Source organism: Lepidochelys kempii, chromosome 4, assembly GCF_965140285.1.
Source record: "Lepidochelys kempii isolate rLepKem1 chromosome 4, rLepKem1.hap1, whole genome shotgun sequence".
Classification (NCBI taxonomy): Eukaryota; Metazoa; Chordata; order Testudines; family Cheloniidae; genus Lepidochelys; species Lepidochelys kempii.
Window position 1 is genome coordinate 28,275,649 of NC_136383.1, and position 17,102 is coordinate 28,292,750.

At 40.0% G+C, this 17,102-nt stretch overlaps 1 protein-coding gene across 5 annotated transcripts in view; it reads left to right on the forward strand.

Annotated features, from left to right (window-relative positions):
- The window catches only part of NFKB1 (nuclear factor kappa B subunit 1), a 94,234-nt gene extending 77,512 nt beyond the window's left edge, over window positions 1-16,722 (forward strand). For 4 of the 5 annotated variants that reach the window (XM_073340806.2, XM_073340805.2, XM_073340804.2 and 1 more), the window contains 9 exons: window positions 822-936; window positions 3,516-3,717; window positions 8,346-8,515; window positions 9,484-9,586; window positions 10,866-10,990; window positions 12,293-12,359; window positions 13,768-13,940; window positions 14,117-14,294; window positions 15,934-16,722. In XM_073340806.2, coding sequence (XP_073196907.2) covers window positions 822-936; window positions 3,516-3,717; window positions 8,346-8,515; window positions 9,484-9,586; window positions 10,866-10,990; window positions 12,293-12,359; window positions 13,768-13,940; window positions 14,117-14,294; window positions 15,934-16,112 — 1,312 coding nt within the window. In that variant the 3' untranslated portion in view covers window positions 16,113-16,722. Of the gene's footprint in view, window positions 1-821; window positions 937-3,515; window positions 3,718-8,345; window positions 8,516-9,483; window positions 9,587-10,865; window positions 10,991-12,292; window positions 12,360-12,994; window positions 13,735-13,767; window positions 13,941-14,116; window positions 14,295-15,933 lie in introns of those variants that run through there. The other variant, XM_073340807.2, reaches the window with a different exon arrangement.
- The last annotated feature ends 380 nt before the right edge of the window (window positions 16,723-17,102 follow it).

Sequence of the window (17,102 nt, forward strand, 5' to 3'; positions counted from 1 at the left end):
CAAAACAAGCAGGACAGTTTTGAACTGAATCTGGAAATGAACGGAGGGGCTATTAAGGCATTTTATGGTTTGGGTGATAGGATTGTACTTCTTTGATGCTGTTACAATGTTGAGAGTCCTGGGACTTGGGAAGAAAGTAGAAAATGGAGTTATAATAGTCTGAGTGGTCTTGTCTTGTGTGGTCACTTATATATTAAAGGGTTTTTCCCTTGGGCGTGACATCTCCAGCTAACTTTGAGTCTGGGGGTCCTTAGTCACCTTCTTTTTGAAAATGAAGACAAGAAGAAATGACAAAGTTGGGGAAATCCCCATAGGAAAATCTGCTGTAGTTACACAGAATCCTGTGGAAATTCTGTATGCAGGTTCTGAAAGTGTGAAACTTTTCATGTGCTTTATGCTTCTAAAACAGTGGTGGGCAACCTCCAGCCCGTGAGCCGCAGGTTGCCCACCACGGCTCTAAAATATTCCAGGCTTTTTAACATTCAGCGTCTCTGTGATACAAAGCTTGTTATAAATAATACTAGATTTGGAGTAAGAGTCTTCTTTATACAATACACTGTCTTTTTAATAACACTCTATTTTGTGCACTAAGGCAGGTATTTAAGTCTTGGATTTCAGATGTGAAACCTCATTTCCACTGAAATCAATGGGAATTAGGTACCTAAATACCTTTGAGGATCTGGACCTTAGAGCCCAGTTGAGCTGTCATGACAATAAATGGAAAAACACCTGTTGTCAATGGGATTTCGATCAGAACCTTATTAGAAATTATTTGATTTTTACAATTAGAGTGAACTTGGTTTTGTTTGGTTTCATTTCAGTGTCCTTCACTTAGCAATTATCCACCTTCATTCTGAGCTGGTGAGAAACCTCTTAGAAGTGGTGCTGGATTTTAATTCTGATGACATCATCAATATGAGAAATGACCTTTATCAGGTACGCCAGAATGCAGTGATAAGTGATACTAATCATCCAACTGGTAACAGAAATTTTCTGCAATTTATTTTTCCCTTTTATCCATCACACAAAACCCAAGTAAAACTATAATGCAAGCAGTTCAGAAGTTCGTAGATGGTGGGACACAATGACAGACTGAAAGGTGGTAACAGAGGGTGCACGCTCTCATTGGTGCATATGTGTAACTTCAGTCATTGTTACGGAATATGTGTTTATTGTAGAACAGAACCCTTATTTTATACCATGTATCTTGTTTTCTGTTCAGTCCCTTTTTACCAGGCTTCTCTGTTACTAAACTACTGGTATCAATCGCCGTGTGCCAACCTTGTCAACATGTTTTGAACTTTCAAATGCCATACTCCTTCAGGCTGGAGGATCAGTTGCTGGGTCACATATAGGCATTTGTAACAAATAATGCCCTTTACAGTAGCCACTTCAAGTCAATATCAGCACACAGAAAATGAGCTCAGAGATTCCCCTTTCCTTTCGTCGTTCACATGTGCAAAAAAAGAGATGATTAACCCCATACTCTCTTCATTTAGAGAAGAATTGTTAGGTCCTGGAAGCATAAGCCTGAGATTTTCACGTCCCCAGCCCAGACATGTTCTAGAAAGCGCTGTGGAAATCCTCCTATAAAGTGTCTCTTTCCGTATCCCCTACTATAAACACTAAAGGTCTAGGCCTGCTAGGAAAACACATCCTACTCCCCTGGGAGAGGTGCACCCATGATAGGAAGAAAGAAAAGCAGACATGGTTCGGGCAGTGTTCCTGTTTTATTGAGCTCCGCTCAGAGCTGCACCAGGAAAGTGTTTCAGGTCTGATTTTCTCCTGCGTAGATAAACCCAAAGGGCTTGATTTTTTCACTTTCTTACACCTTGTAGTTATTTTCACTGGTGTAAAATGAATCTAATGTTGGTATAAATGAGTGGAGAACTCTGGCTTGGTAGTGTTTTACATCCACTCCCTTTCTACAGGTAGAATGGCGATACAAGGAACAAGGCAGTAGTAGGTATCAGGTTCTCAGCATCTACTACAATCCCTCTGTAAGCCTTCAAAGTGTCTGTAGAGCGGGTATTTTGTAAACCAAAGGCTGGAGAGGGTATAATACTTTAAATCTACAGTATGGGCTGGGACTTCATGACAATACAAATATAGTGGAAATGGATTTATACATGTGCTCCAAAATAATTAACAACTCCAGACGTGTTTCTGTACTTACGATTCTGGTGACATTCACAAACAATTCTAGCCTCACCCCCATAGTTTACATTATCACTAGACTCTTCGGATGGAATTAATCATTATTTGTGTATAGTTGAGTATACACTATTCCTTAATATAGTAATCAGAATATGAAGTTGGGTTTGGGCTTGATTTTGCTATTATATTATATATTTTTAAAGGCTAAGAGTCTGATTTCCCTCACAGTAAGAAGGCTCGCTGTACAAATACAATAATATTTGTATAAAAGTTCCAGCATGATCCTGCTTACCCACCAGAATGTCACTGCTGTAGTATACAGTCCCTCCTGTTGAAGTATGAACACAAATCTTAGTTACAGGTTTCAGAGTAGCAGCTGTGTTAGTCTGTATCCGCAAAAAGAACGGGAGGACTTGTGGCACCTTAGAGACTAACAAATTTATTTGAGCATAAGCTTTCGTGAGCTACAGCTCAGTTCATCAGATGCATCACAAAAGCTTATGCTCAAATAAATTTGTTAGTCTCTAAGGTGCCACAGGTACTCCTTTTCTTTTTGCAAATCTTAGTTAGAGGCAGTAAAAGCCTTGAAGTCTAATGTTGGTGTTGCAGCTGATAGCATTGTTATGCTAATGGAGAACATGCAAATTACATCACCTACCTAGACAGACATTATATAAATGTAACGTTCTTCTGTGCTTTGTCAGGTTTTAAAAAGAAAACAGCAGATTTACATTTAATGTACCTAGTCATTTTAAAGGATTTAGGGGACATATCCATGGAGTTTTTCCTAGGAATGGAATCAGCAGAGTGGCTCAGCTGCAGATGGGAAGGCTGGGTTTGGGTTTATACTCCCTGTGTGACACAGAACTCAGGTAATTTTGGGTCCAGGCAAGCATAGGGACTGGTTTTAGGCCAGAGAATCCACTTCCACACGGATCCTTTCACTTCCTAAGTCCTCCACCCTGTTCAACTCCATAAAAGCTTGACTACTTGGTCTCGACGATAGGGAGTGGATTTGCCTCTTAGAACCCAGTCCTTGCACACCTAAAGCTCCCATTGACTTCACTGGGAGTTTTGAGAGCCTGAGGAACAAATGATCAGTTCCTTAATCTGAATGCTGATACTGGGCTATGGGGATTTTATGACCTTTAAGTACAAGTATGAATCGTGTTCACAGTTCAGTGGAAGGAAATATATACTAGTTTGCATCGAGCATTTCAATTATCGTAGTACCTTTTTTTGTGTAAGAATAAAACATTAAAATTGTGGATCACTGTGAGTAATTTTTAAGAGGCTTCTGTGAAAATGACATATATGTTGCTCACTTTCTTGTGGTTACTTTTCCCTGCCTTTTCTAGACACCATTGCACTTGGCAGTTATCACAAAGCAGGCAGATGTGGTAGAGGACTTGCTGAGGGCTGGAGCTGATGTCACCCTACTGGATCGACATGGCAATTCTATCTTGCATCTAGCTGCCAAAGAAGGAGATGACAAGATTTTAAATATACTCCTTAAGCATGAGAGGACATCTCCAATGATCAACCATACAAATGGGGAAGGTATGGAAGGATCACAGCAATTTTTCATATTATTTCTTGGACAAGCATATTACCATATATACTTGTTCATAAGTCGAATTTTTTTAGTAAAAATGGGAAGCATCAGAGAAGGGGGTCGGCTTATGAACGGGTATAAAGAGGGGAGAGGTGCGACACGGCCCCTCCTCCCAACAGAGGGGGCAAGGAGAGGCAGCACAGCCAGCAGAGCCAGAAGGGAAGAGGCGGGGCCAGAGTCTCTCCACTTCTGGCCACGCTGCTCTCCCCACCAGCCTCCAAAGCAGCTGCAGCTCTGGGGCTGGCAGGTTGCAGCCATGCTGTTCGGCCCTTCCCCCCAGAGCAGGCTGTGGCCGCACCGCCCGGCCCGCTGGAACGTGATGCGGCCGTGCCACCCGGTCTGGCCTGCTGGAGCAGCTCTGGCCAGGCCAGAGACATCCTCCCCTTGCCCTCCTCAGCTAAGGTGGGAAGGGATGGGATGGGGAGAGTGTGGGGGTCACAGGCTAGTGGTGGGGTCATGTGGGGGGTGGTCACAGGGGTTACTCACCTGACCCCCAGCATCTCCCCCTCAAAAAAATTTCCCCACCGGTTGCTGTCCCGGCCCGTCAGGGTAAGCAGCTGGCGCACCGGGACACTTTGTTTACTTAGGTTTACCTCCGTGCCCTCGGACGCTCAAGATAAACAAACCATCTTGGCCCGCCAGCAGCTTATCCTGATGGCCCGGGAGCCAGAGTTGCTGACCCCTGAATTATAGGGTTGGCTTATGAATGGGTCATTAAAAATTTTCCATTCTTACTTACCCATCTTGCGGGGGTCGGCTTATAAACGAACCGGCTTATGATCGAGTATATACGGTAATTAGGCTTCCAGTTCCACAGGCAAGGCCAGTTAGACAGAATTGCAAGGTCTCAATGTTTGGGGAGATGATGGTGTTTGAGGAGGGATTTAGGTTTAGTAGGAACTGGAGAACCTTTTGGGAAGGAAGGATGGGCTCCACCTAAACCAAAACAGAACCAGATTGCTGGCATGTAAAATTTAAAAAGTCATAGAGGAGCTTTTAAACTAAGGGGTGGGGGAAAGCCGATAGGTGTGAAGGAGCACACAATTGAGACAGACACATCCCTTAGGGAAGGATTTATTAAAGAGGATACTCTGTATCCTAGTAAAGAGGAGATGATAGAAGTTGATAAAGTATAGGTAGGAACTGAAGAGAAACAGTCAAACAAAAAAAGTCCCATTCAATTACATCACATGAAGGCAGAAAATTAAATGTTGACAAATTTTTTAAGTTCTTCTATACAAATTCAAGAAGTCTAAATAATAAGATGGGTGAACTTGAATGCCTGTTATTAAATGAGAATATTTATATAATAGGCATTACAGAAACTTGGTAGAATGATGGGACATAGTAATATCAGGGTACAAAATATATAGGAATGATAGAGTAGGTTGCATTGGTAGGGGGCCAGGTTACTCTGTGTGAAGGAAAGCATAGTCAAAAAGAGTAAAAATCTTAAATAAATCAAACTGTACCATAGGATCTCTGGATAGAAATTCCAAGTTTTAATAATAAGAGTATAGCAGTAGGAATATGCTACCAACCATCTGACCAGAATGGTGACTGTGATTGTGAAATGCTCAGGGAGAATAGAGAGGTTACAAAAACAGAAAACCTAGTAATAATGGGGGGTTTCAACTGTCCCCATATTGACTTGGAACATTTAACCTCAGGATGGGATCTAGATATAAAATTTCTAGACACCATTAATGATTGCTTCTTGGAACAGCTAATTTTGGAACCCATAAGTGGGGAGAGACAATTCTTGATTTAGTTCTAAGTGGCGCACAGGACCTGGTCAAGAGGTGACTATAACTGAACCTCTCTGTAGTGACAACCATAGTGTAGTTAAGTGCAACATCCTTGGAGGGGGGAAAATACCAATGAAACCCACCACAGTAGCATTTAACTTCAAAAAGGGCAACTACACAAAAATGAGGAGGCCAATTAAACAGAAATTAAAAGGAACAGTCATAAGAGTGAAGTGCCTGCAAGCTGCATGGGAACTTTTAAAAAACATCATAATAGAGGCTCAAACTGTAGTCATACCCCAAATTAAATAAAACAGTAAGTGGACCAAAAAAATGCCACCACAGCTAAACAACAGAGTAAAAGAGGCAGTTGGAGAAAGAAAGGCATCTTTTGAACATTGGAAGTCAAATCCTATTGAGGAAAATATAAAGGTACATAAACTCTGGCTAGTTAAATGTAAAATTATAATTCGGCAAGCCAAAAAAGAATTTGAAGAGCAACTAACAGAAGACACAAAAATTTATAGCAAACATTTTGTTTAAGTACCTCAGAAACAGAAAGTCTGCCAAACAGTCAGGAGGGCCACTGGACAATCAAGGTGCTAAAAGAGCACTCAAGGAAGACAAGGCCATTGAATCATAGAATATCAGGGTTGGAAGGGACCTCAGGAGGTCATCTAGTCCAACCCCCTGCTCAAAGCAGGACCAATCACCAATTTTTGCCCCAGATCCCTAAATGACCCCCTCAAGGATTGAACTCACAACCCTGGGTTTAGCAGGCCAATGCGCAAACCACTGAGCTATCCCTCCCCCAAAACCACTGAGCTTTGCATCAGTCTTCGCTGCAGAGGACATGATGGAGATTCCCACGCCTGAGCCGTTCTTTTTTTTAATGACAGATCTAAAGAACTGCCCAAGATTAAGATGTCAATACAGGAGGTTTTGGAAGAAATTGATAAATTTAACAGTAATAAATCACCAGGGCCAGATGGTATTCACCCAAAAGTTCTGAAGAAACTCAAACATGCAATTACAGAACTACTAACTCTGGTATAAAACCTATCGCTTAAATCACTCTTTGTACCAGATGACTGGAGAATAGCTAATGTAATGCCGATTTTTTTAAAAAGTCTCTCGATGCAATCCTGTAAGCCTAACTTCAGTACCAGGCAAATTGTTTGAAGCTATAGAAAAGAATTATCAGATACATAGATGAGCATCGTATGTGGAGAAGAGTCAACTTGGCTTTGGTATAGGAAAATCATGCAACATCAATCTATTAGAATTCTTTGAGGGGGTCACTAAACATGTGAAGAAGGGTGATTGAGTGTATCCTGTACTTGGACTTTCAGAAAGCCTTTGACAAAGTCCCTCAGCAAAGGTTCTTAAGCAAAGTAGGCAGCCATGGGATAAGAGAAAAGGTCCTCTCATGGATCAGTAACTGGTTAAAAGATAGGAAACATTGGGTAAGAATAAACAGTTTTCCTGGTGGAGAGAGGTAAATAGTGGGGACCCCAAAGGTCTGTACTGGAACCAGTACTGTTCAACATATTCATAAACGATCTGGAAAAAGGGGTAAACAGTGAAGTGCCAAAGATTGTTGATGATACAAAATTACTCAAGATAGTTAAGTCCAAAGCAGACGGTGAAGAGATACAAAGGGATCTCACAAAGCTGGGTGACTGGACAACAAAATGGCAGATGAAATTCAGTGTTGATAAATGCAAAGTAATGTACATTGGAAAACATAATCCCAAGTAAACATACAAAATTATGAAATCTGAATTAGCTCTTACCGCTCAAGAAAGAGATCTTGGAGTCATTTTGGATAGTTCTCTGAAAACATCTGCTTAGCTAACAGAATGTTAGGAACCATTAGGAAAGGGATAGATAGAAAGACAGCAAATATAATGCCACAATATAAATCCATGATATGCCCATGCCTTGAATACTTCATGCAATTCTAGTCACTCAATGTCTAAAAAGATTTATTAGAATTTCAAGAAGTGCAGAAAGGGACAATAAAAATGATTAGGAGTATGGAACAGCTTCCGTGTGAGGAGAGATTAATAAGACTGGGACTTTTCAGCTTGGAAAAGAGACAACTAAGAGGGGATATGATAGAGGTCTATAAAATCGTGATGAGTGTGGAGAAAGTGAATAAGGAAGTGTTGTGTACTCCTTCACATAGCACAGGAACAAGGGTCACCCAGTGAAATTAATAAGCAGCAGGTTTAAAATGAACAAAAGGAAGTACTTTTTCACACAGCGCAGAGTCAACTTGTGGAATTCCTTGCCATGGGATGTTGTGAAAGCCAAAAATATAACTGGTTTCAAAAAAGAATTAGATAAGTTCATGGAGGATAGTTCCATCAATGGCTATTAGCCAAGATGGTTTGGAACACAACCCCATGCTTTGGGTGTCCCTAAGCCTCTGATTGCCAGAAGCGGGGGCTGAATGACAGGGGATGGATCACTCGATAAATTGCCCTGTTACATTCATTCCATCTGAAGAATCTGGCAGACAGGATACTGGGCAAGATGAACCATTGGTCTGATCCAATATGGCCATTCTTATGTTCTTACATTCTAATTTTTAATACATATTACAAAGATGGATAAACTTTATACTGGTGCTGTTCATAGCTATCTTCACAATTTTCCACTCTTGCTTTCTCTTTCACACACTCACAGGGAGAGAGAGAGAAAATAACAAAACATATTTGTATATATTCATTTTATATGTATTCGGATGAAGTGTTATAAAAACTTATTACCACAATGTTTCCATATTTGTCAGTGTTCATGTGTATTTTGTTCTGTAGGTCTCAATGTGATTCACATGGCAGTGATGGCAAATAGCATGCCTTGTCTCAGACAGATGATTGCTGCTGGAGCTGACGTCAATGCTCAGGAACAAAAGTCTGGGCGAACTGCGTTGCATCTGGCTGTCGAACAAGAGAACATCTCTTTGGCAGGCTCCCTTCTCCTTGAGGTGAGTGCTGTGCTGCCATAATTATTTTTTGTAGTTCATTTCTCTTTGCTATTTAAGAAAGCTTTATGATAAATTCCTAACAGCTTATGATTTTGTTGCTTACCCTGGCTGGCAGAATGGCAAACAAATGCTGTAATAATGAACAATAATAGTGATAGTTTATTTGTTTAGCACTGATAGTGAGCTTGGTGTAGTGCCTGAGGAATTTACAGTCCAAGACCCTGATCCTGCAAAGACGTTCACATGCTTAACATGTACTGTGAATAATCCTATTGAATCGAATGGAATTACTCACTAGTGTAAAGTTAAGCACATCATCTTTGTAGGGTTGGGGCATAAGCAGACAAACAAGATAGAGAATATACTTTGTGCGTGTACACCCATGCACATATACTCAATCATATCCTCCTCCCATTCAAGAGCAAAATTCCGGTTGATTTCAGTGGACACTGGTTTGGACCCATAATAGAAATATCATAGAATCATAGAAGATTAGGGTTGGAAGAGACCTCAGGAGTCATCTAGTCCAACCCCCTGCTCAAAGCCACACAAACCTCAACTAAATCATCCCAGCCAGGGCTTTGTCAAGCCGGGCCTTAAAAACCTCTAAGGATGGAGGTTCCACCACCTCCCTAAGTGACCCATTCCAGAGCTTCACCAGTAATATTACATTGGGTGCAAAGTTTAAGCTTTTTAATAACCTATAATATCTATCTGATCCTTCTTGGATTATATACTGTGCCTAATATCTGAGCACATAAACACCATCTCTTCATGTGTACAGAGAAGTAATTTGTTCATTATATTTTCCAACTCCTTTTGTTCAGGGTATGATTAAAGGTTTTATGTGCATAGGGATAGAGGTGCTTATTTGCATGGTTACAGTGTTTATGCAGACATGAGGCTCCAGCTGTGTTCTCTGCCCAGGTAGCGTTACTTTTTTATTTCCTCCCTCAATAAAATTTTAGGGTGATGCAGATGTTGACAGTACTACATATGATGGAACAACTCCACTTCACATAGCAGCTGGAAGGGGGTCTACAAAACTGACAGCTCTTCTCAAAGCAGCAGGTATGAGGGGTTGGAAGTATTGTGGAGAGTACATTTCTACTCGAATGAAAATGTCACTTTTATTGCTAATTAAGAATTTAGATTTGAAGCTTGGAGCCTTCTCTGTTGGGCACAAGGGACTCATTAATGAGTGTGACCCCCTCCCACCCTTTCAGCCAGTAGAAATGAGATGTGTTAGAGATATGAGGAACTAATTCTATGGGGTAGAAGGGAAGTTTGTTGTTAACTGTGCGGCTCTTTACCTCTATCTACTGGCTAAATTATGATGATGTTAGTACTTGGGATGGGAAATGGGCTGAATCTCACAAGCAAATAATCTCATATGAGGTTCTGAGCTGTGTTTTGTTTGTAGCTTCCTGCGGCTGAGGAGATTTTTCCCTGAATGGTTCAGTGTTACATTAGTTTGCTGCTGGAATGCTTTAAGAAAAAAAAGAGAGAGATCACTGAAATTTTACCACCATCTCTTATCCTCTGAACAGCCTGGAGAATGGCACACTTTTGGTGATGAGGATTCTTATGTTTTTGAGTTTTGATTTTTGCACCTTTCGTCTTAAACTATGATGTTCAGTGAGACAGTCTCTATTTCTCTCTGCCTCACCTCAGATCTCTAGCAATGCTAGTGTTACAGCTGTATCTATCTTTTGGAATAAAAATCCAAACCTCCCTATTAATTCAAGAGCAAGACAGAACTCTCTGCCTACCATCCTTTGATTTTTCTGTCTGATGGTCTATAGTGAGACATCCCATATCACAATTCACCATAGACACATTTATTTTTCGTGATCTGAGCTCATGATTTGGAAGCCAGGAACTTCCAAGTTCCTATCTCAGTTCTGATGTGATCATGACTCCTTCTGTGGCCTTGGACAAAGTGTTTAACCTTTCTGCCTCCATTTTTCCCCTCTGTGTAGCTGGGATAATTCTTACCTCACAGGTCTGTTGTGAGGCTTAACTTTTTAGCTCATATTTGCAAAAGCATTTTGAAGGTGCAAAATGCTCTTTGGTGTTATATGCTTGATTAAAATATATGTATTTATTTTGCTTATATCAGTTCATCAATAGTGTATGAAATAGCACATTTTCTATTTAAAATCTGGAGACAAATTGTCTAAGTAAAATGAACCCATGCTAATGTCTTTTGTACAAGGATGTGTAATGAGACCTCTTTCCACCCCCCACCTCCAAATAAGACTTAATTTTGCATAGTTGAGTATGATCTAATGTAGTGAAGTCTTTGGAAAGCCTTTAGTTGTTGTAACTGCGCTCTGTAATTCTCCAGGTGCAGATCCTCACATTGAGAACTTTGAGCCATTGTTTGACCTAGAAGACATGCGAGACAAAGACAGTGAAGATGAAGGAATCGTACCTGGAACGACACCTTTGGATATGGCCTCCAGTTGGGAGGCAAGTGATCTGTGTGGTTTATCAGTTATTTGGACAAACACAAAAAACCCACAAACCCTATCTTTTAGTTTAATCTGAAGAGGAAGGTACATGACAGTGACACGTTTCTGCAGTCATTCATTTGTTGAAGACCTTGTTCACTATGAAAATCTAGGGAACTCCACTGTTTTCACAAATCACAGCTCTTGGCACAACTCACTGAGTGCGTCCACCGCTGCAATGCTTTTGGTTCTGTTTTCTGAAGAGCATTGCTTCATTAGGAGTCTTGGGTAATTTGTCACTGCTGAACTGATGCAGGCGGCTGTGCACTCACTGTGGCTGGAGCGATCTCTGTTGTCTCGGAAGGGGTTAGGAAAAGGACAAATTAGATTAATGTGGGCTTTAATGAGTAAGAATATTAATAGACTGCAAACTCTTGAAATGTCACACCTGAGACTTCAGGAGGAAAAACAGAATATAGAGTTTGGCTGAAAGGATTGTGTATTCCAATTCACCATGAATCCTTTTCAGGGCATCAGTCCATCAGGATCTATCTCTAGTATCTGTATGGGGCAACTTTCATGGGTATTTTTGTCATGAGTTCTTAATGTCACACTTTATAGTATCCCACTTAAAAACTTTAGATAACCCCCAGATTTTCAAACTTGGCTCCCTTAAATTAGGCCCCTAAATCTGTATTTTGGCAATTGCATGAGTGAACCTTATTTTTCAGATGTGATGAACACCTGTAGTTCTCTTTGGGTGTTCCTACAGCACAGTCAGAGGGTGTGATTATATACAAAGCAGTCATACCTCCTGATTGCATTTAGACAGACCCTGTGACCTCAGTGGGAGGTGTAGATACTCAGCACCTCTGATAATCTAGCTACCTTGTTCAGGTGCTTAAATATGGGTTTAGAAGCCTAACTTTAGGCAGCTACGTTTGAAAATTTATGCACAATTTTTGTTTTAAATTTTTAGTTTTCTTGGGTGCAGGTTACTGTGCTTGGAGGATTTTCCATCTCCCTTAAAGACTCTCTGGACCTTGGGGACAGTTGCTATTTGCCAGATGAGCTACTTAAAGGGCAACAGAAGGCAATCTCTCCATTTCCCACTTGGGCAGAGGCACCACTCCTCTGCAGCACTTTTAGTTCTGTTGACCCTACAACAAGAAAGAAATGTGGCTGTTGATCTATTAATACATAAAGTATGGAGAATATAGAGCAGTGTAAACATGAGGGTTGGATTTGATGAAATGCAGGATAAAGACCAAGTTTCTTCCAAACATTGATATTAATGACTAATTCTTTTCCCATACTACAGGTATTTGACATATTAAATGGCAAACCCTATGAATCAAAGTTGACTTCTGATGACTTACTGATGCAAGGTAGAGTATTTAAAAAAGAAAAGCTGCAATAATACCCATTTATTAATTGAGGAGTACTGACAATATGCTCAGAACATAGAGGAGAAACAGCTTGCAATATAAATAATAGAACAGGGATAGCCATGTCATGCTGTCTGGAGTGCCTGATGACCTTGAGTGCCAACCTCAGGGCAGATTGTCAAGAAGCAGAACAGAGACTCCAAACTGGCTGCATGTTCTAGAATTAGATTTCATCAACCTAGTAACAGATGTAAACTCTTGAAGCACTAGAACCATCTTATCGGGCAAGCTGAACATAGTGATAGTTGGTTGCTATACACTGAAGATCACAAAATATTCAGGTTGCTTACAGTTGCAAGAGACCTGTCTCTTTGACCCAGGTCAAACTGTATCTTAGATCTCTCACCAAAGACAGTGCTTGTATCCAACCCTGTGATAAATTAACTAAAGATATATTAACTAGGAAAAAGAAGTGAGAGAGTTAATACAAGGTTAAAAAAGGCAAACTTATATACGCAAATGAGTTACAGTCTATGGTTTTAAAAGACGATGGAGTTGTCGTAATCTGTCAGCTCTGAATGTCTTTCAGGGCTAACCCAGGTTGACCCTGGTGAATCTCTGCTTTTGTTTCATAGCTCCAGCTCTGTGAGAGTCCAAACAGCAAAAGAGAGATGAAAATTTTTCTTGTCAGCTATTTTTATTTCCTTCTTCCAGAATTCAAGCTGATGGGATGAGTCCTTTTGTACGTAGCCTTTTCTTGAGTGAGAAGAGGCAATTTAACAAAGTCTTTGTATTGTGATGTCCCACAATGGCCCCTATAGTTTTGATAGGCCTTCTTGATGGTTAGAAGACAGTCCCTCCTGACTGGGTTCATAGTTCCAGAGCAAACATTTTTTACAGTCATAAAGCAAAAAATTAAATATTTCTTTGTAGCATGTGATAAGGATGTTATAAGCGAGATTAGTGCATTCAGCAACTTACAGGCAATTCATAAAATCTACTCACATTGTTATAAATGCAATACCCATCTTAACCATACTAACACAAAGGTGAAGCAGACTGGTTTCCAGTGCTCAGCTGATGCCTAAACTGCTGGCAAGAGCTGGCACCTGGTCTGCCAGCGTCACAAGCCATACATCGGAAGGGCCCCTGCTTGTAGAATAAATATGGTTCTTTTTATAGTCGTATGTTATTTCTGACTTTGGAGTTACGACACAACGTAGTCCCCATGCTCGCTGTTATGCTACAGTGTGAGTAAATATATTGAGTAAATACTTTCACGTCTACCAATCACTTTTTAATTAAACAGTTTGCCTCTGCTTCGGGGCAAAAAATGTGACTGTGATTGCATAAATAGGTGCAGGGTTTATGTATATAATAAACTTGGTTTATTTCTCTGTTTCACCAGGAGATATGAAAAAATTGAATGAAGACTCCAAGCAGCAGCTTTACAAGTTACTAGAAGTACCAGATGTAAACAAAAACTGGTGTACACTGGCACAAAAATTGGGTCTGGGCATACTTAGTAATGCCTTCAGATTGAGTCCTACCCCAGCCAAAACTCTGCTGGATAACTATGAGGTAACTCTTTTTTAAAAGATGTTCTAAAGGACCAAGGGAACACAAGGTCATTTGTGACACATGCAACTGCCCTTGGTAATGTTCTCCTGCTGCATGGATAGATGGTGCCACACTTTGTTTTGTAACAAATCTGCCACAGTGATATGTATATTATTTTCCTTTCTGTTTTGTCATAGGTTTCTGGTGGTACAGTGAAAGAGTTGGTTGATGCCTTGAGACTAATGGAGTACACAGAAGCAATTGAAATCATTCAGAAAGTGCTCTCCATTCCATTAAACCAGTCTAGCAATGAGGATCATGCTGTGAAGGCTCCACCATCACCACCATCTGCCTTCTCCAACAAAGAAGAGATGGGTAAAATAGATAGGCATAGATAATGTGTTTTGAAAAGTGTTTTCCAGCAAGTTTCATGTGATTCTGATACATTTCAAACCAGCTACCTTTGCACAGAACAACCCTACTCAGTTGCCTGTCTGGGAAGTACTAAAATATGTAAGGATTTCTCATTTTAGACTTGCCAGGCCTAAGAGTGAGGGGAGATGAAGCAATGACTCAGGGCAAGGGTTATTTTAGTCTGTTTTCTAAAAATAGATATTTGCCATGTCATCGGTATTAATTCATCCTTGCCCGCAGCAAGGGACTAATGAATCTCCTTTGCCCGTGATTCTACATCATTGTCCAGACTCCCCTGTGTTTGTACAATACCCCTCAATTTTCTTTTACTAGTTTTTTCCTATGATCTTGATTGGACTTAAGTGTTTTGGCCTCATTAACTGCTCATCAAAGTAGTTAGGCTATACAGCTTGATATTACAATTAAAATAGTTGCCAATTCTACGGATTTCAAATGCTACATAGAGATGGGTAATGCCGTCCTCTAGCCCCATCTTACCAATGGGGAAACAGACGCGTGGAGGTAAAATGAATTGTCTACGGTCACATAGTGAGTCAGTTTCAGAACAAGGAATAAAACCCAAGTTTTCTGACACCCAGTCTCGTGCCTTATTCATTGACCGACACTGCCTCCGTAGCCCATGTACAGTTTAAACTGCATGCCTATGTATATGCTATATAAGAGCAAGGTATTATTCTCTCTATGTGTTCCTGAAGAATACAAATATCAAATCTAAATTGGCAGCACCACCAGTGAAAGAGCTTTGCCACTTAGTCACATTAATAAGCCACTCCTTATTCATTGATTTGAAAATGTGTTTTAAAGAGTTAGTAATTTAAGATCTTAAAAATTCCAAAATGTGCTGAATGATCTGTTTCAATTGCATCAAGGCCTTTGTTGCCAATGATGATGGGTCTCTGTGCCATAAGCACCTTCAACTGAGGAGACATAACCCACATAACAATCAGTTATTCCTTTGTAGCTCTTGCATGGATGGCAGCTGTCGCTGAACTTTTCAGATTTCATACTCACCTTAACTAGATGCAAATTATTTAAGTACTTTGACAATCCATCCTTTGTTCTTTCATGTAAAGATGTCTTAATAGCAGAGAGGCCTCAACCTGGACACTATAGTTCAGCAACAGTTTATACTTCTAAGATCCAGATTGCCTTTATCCTGGTACTGAGAACACTCCTTTGGGCAGTACCAGTGTGAGGATAGTAGTAACTTTTATGGATCAATATGGCTGCTAGTTATTCTGCATGGAATCACGCTTAAATACCAGGTGTCTAACCCTATCCATCCTCCCACCATTGATACCCATTTTTGGCCACTAAACAACCCTGCAGATTCAATCAGCATAGTGTGATAGAAGGGCAGCAAAGTAAGTAGGCTTTGGTCAGTTCCTAAGCAAAAACAACCAACACCTTCCTACTGCAGTACCGAACCCAAAAATTGCAGTATTTTGATTGTGCTTTACAAGTGCCTTTGTCTACTGGACTGTATTTCTCATGGCTCTTGAGGACATTAAACTAGCTTACAATGTTTTTAGTGCAGGATGAAAAACAAATGTGTATTCTTTTCTGTTTTCTTTCTCAGGTGAACTTTATAATGTAAAATTACAAGACAATGAAAGCATGTGCGATAGCGGCGTGGAGACCTCCTTCCGCAGACTTAGCTTCACTTATTCTGAGTCCCTTAACAGCAAGTCATCAATAACACTTAGCAAAATGGCCCTGGGATATGGACAAGAAGGCTCAGTTCAAGGCAAAATGTAACCAGTTAGCAACATGCAATTATATGAACCAAAATGACAGTTAAAATTATGCCTGTATAATTCTCTTCAGCAGAAGTGATCTTACAACCAGAAGTGCACTGGAAAATACTTGTCTGAAGTGTTCAAGATTTGAAAACATGACTCATGAACATTGCTTCTTTCTTTGTTTCTTAAGTACCTTTATTTTTGTTCATTTACAAGCTGTATAGTGTTACCAGAACCAGTGCCGCATAGTACATAGAACTGGATGACGTGACTGATTGAGCTTTTCTGGTTTGCCAGCATTTTCTGTATGGATGGACGTTGCTACTTCTTGATAATGTTGAACACCAACTCACCTTTCATAAAAGATGTACTGCACACAGACCAATCAGAGGATGCATCTTCTAGCAACCCATTCCCCAGTTTTAGCATAGCTACATGGAACGGGAGCTCATAAACCAGTTAAAAGGATTTCCCTGATGTTAAAGACAAATTGTGGTTTTCTCAAAGTAGTCATGGTTGCAATTTAAAAAAAACTACAGAAAAGAGATCATGTATATTTCAGTGAATGTATTTAAATTTAACTCTGGTGCCTATAATCATTCAAAGCTTTAAAAAGTTTGATATTTTACTATTGTAAATATTCTTTTTAGATCAATTCCTTTTACAGAGGAAATTTGTGCTTTTTAAATGCTTATTTTTATTTTACTTTTATAATAAAAACAAAATTAAATTAAATCCTTCATCTTCATTAACCATTTTGACTTCCCTTTGTAGAGTCATAGGAAGATTTGTGTCTTTTTATTTTTTCCCTCTGTTCACCATTTCAATTATAGGATCTGAGAGCAGATAATACAAGATTAATGTGATGGGGTTTTTTTTTTTGCATTAAAAATACCTAGGAGGCTGAAAACAATTCCTCTTCAAGCATTGCCCATTTTTACTTGAGAAATCAGGGGCCTGAGGTATAGCTGAGTAGAGGTGCCGTGTGCAGGCTGTGGTTTGTGGT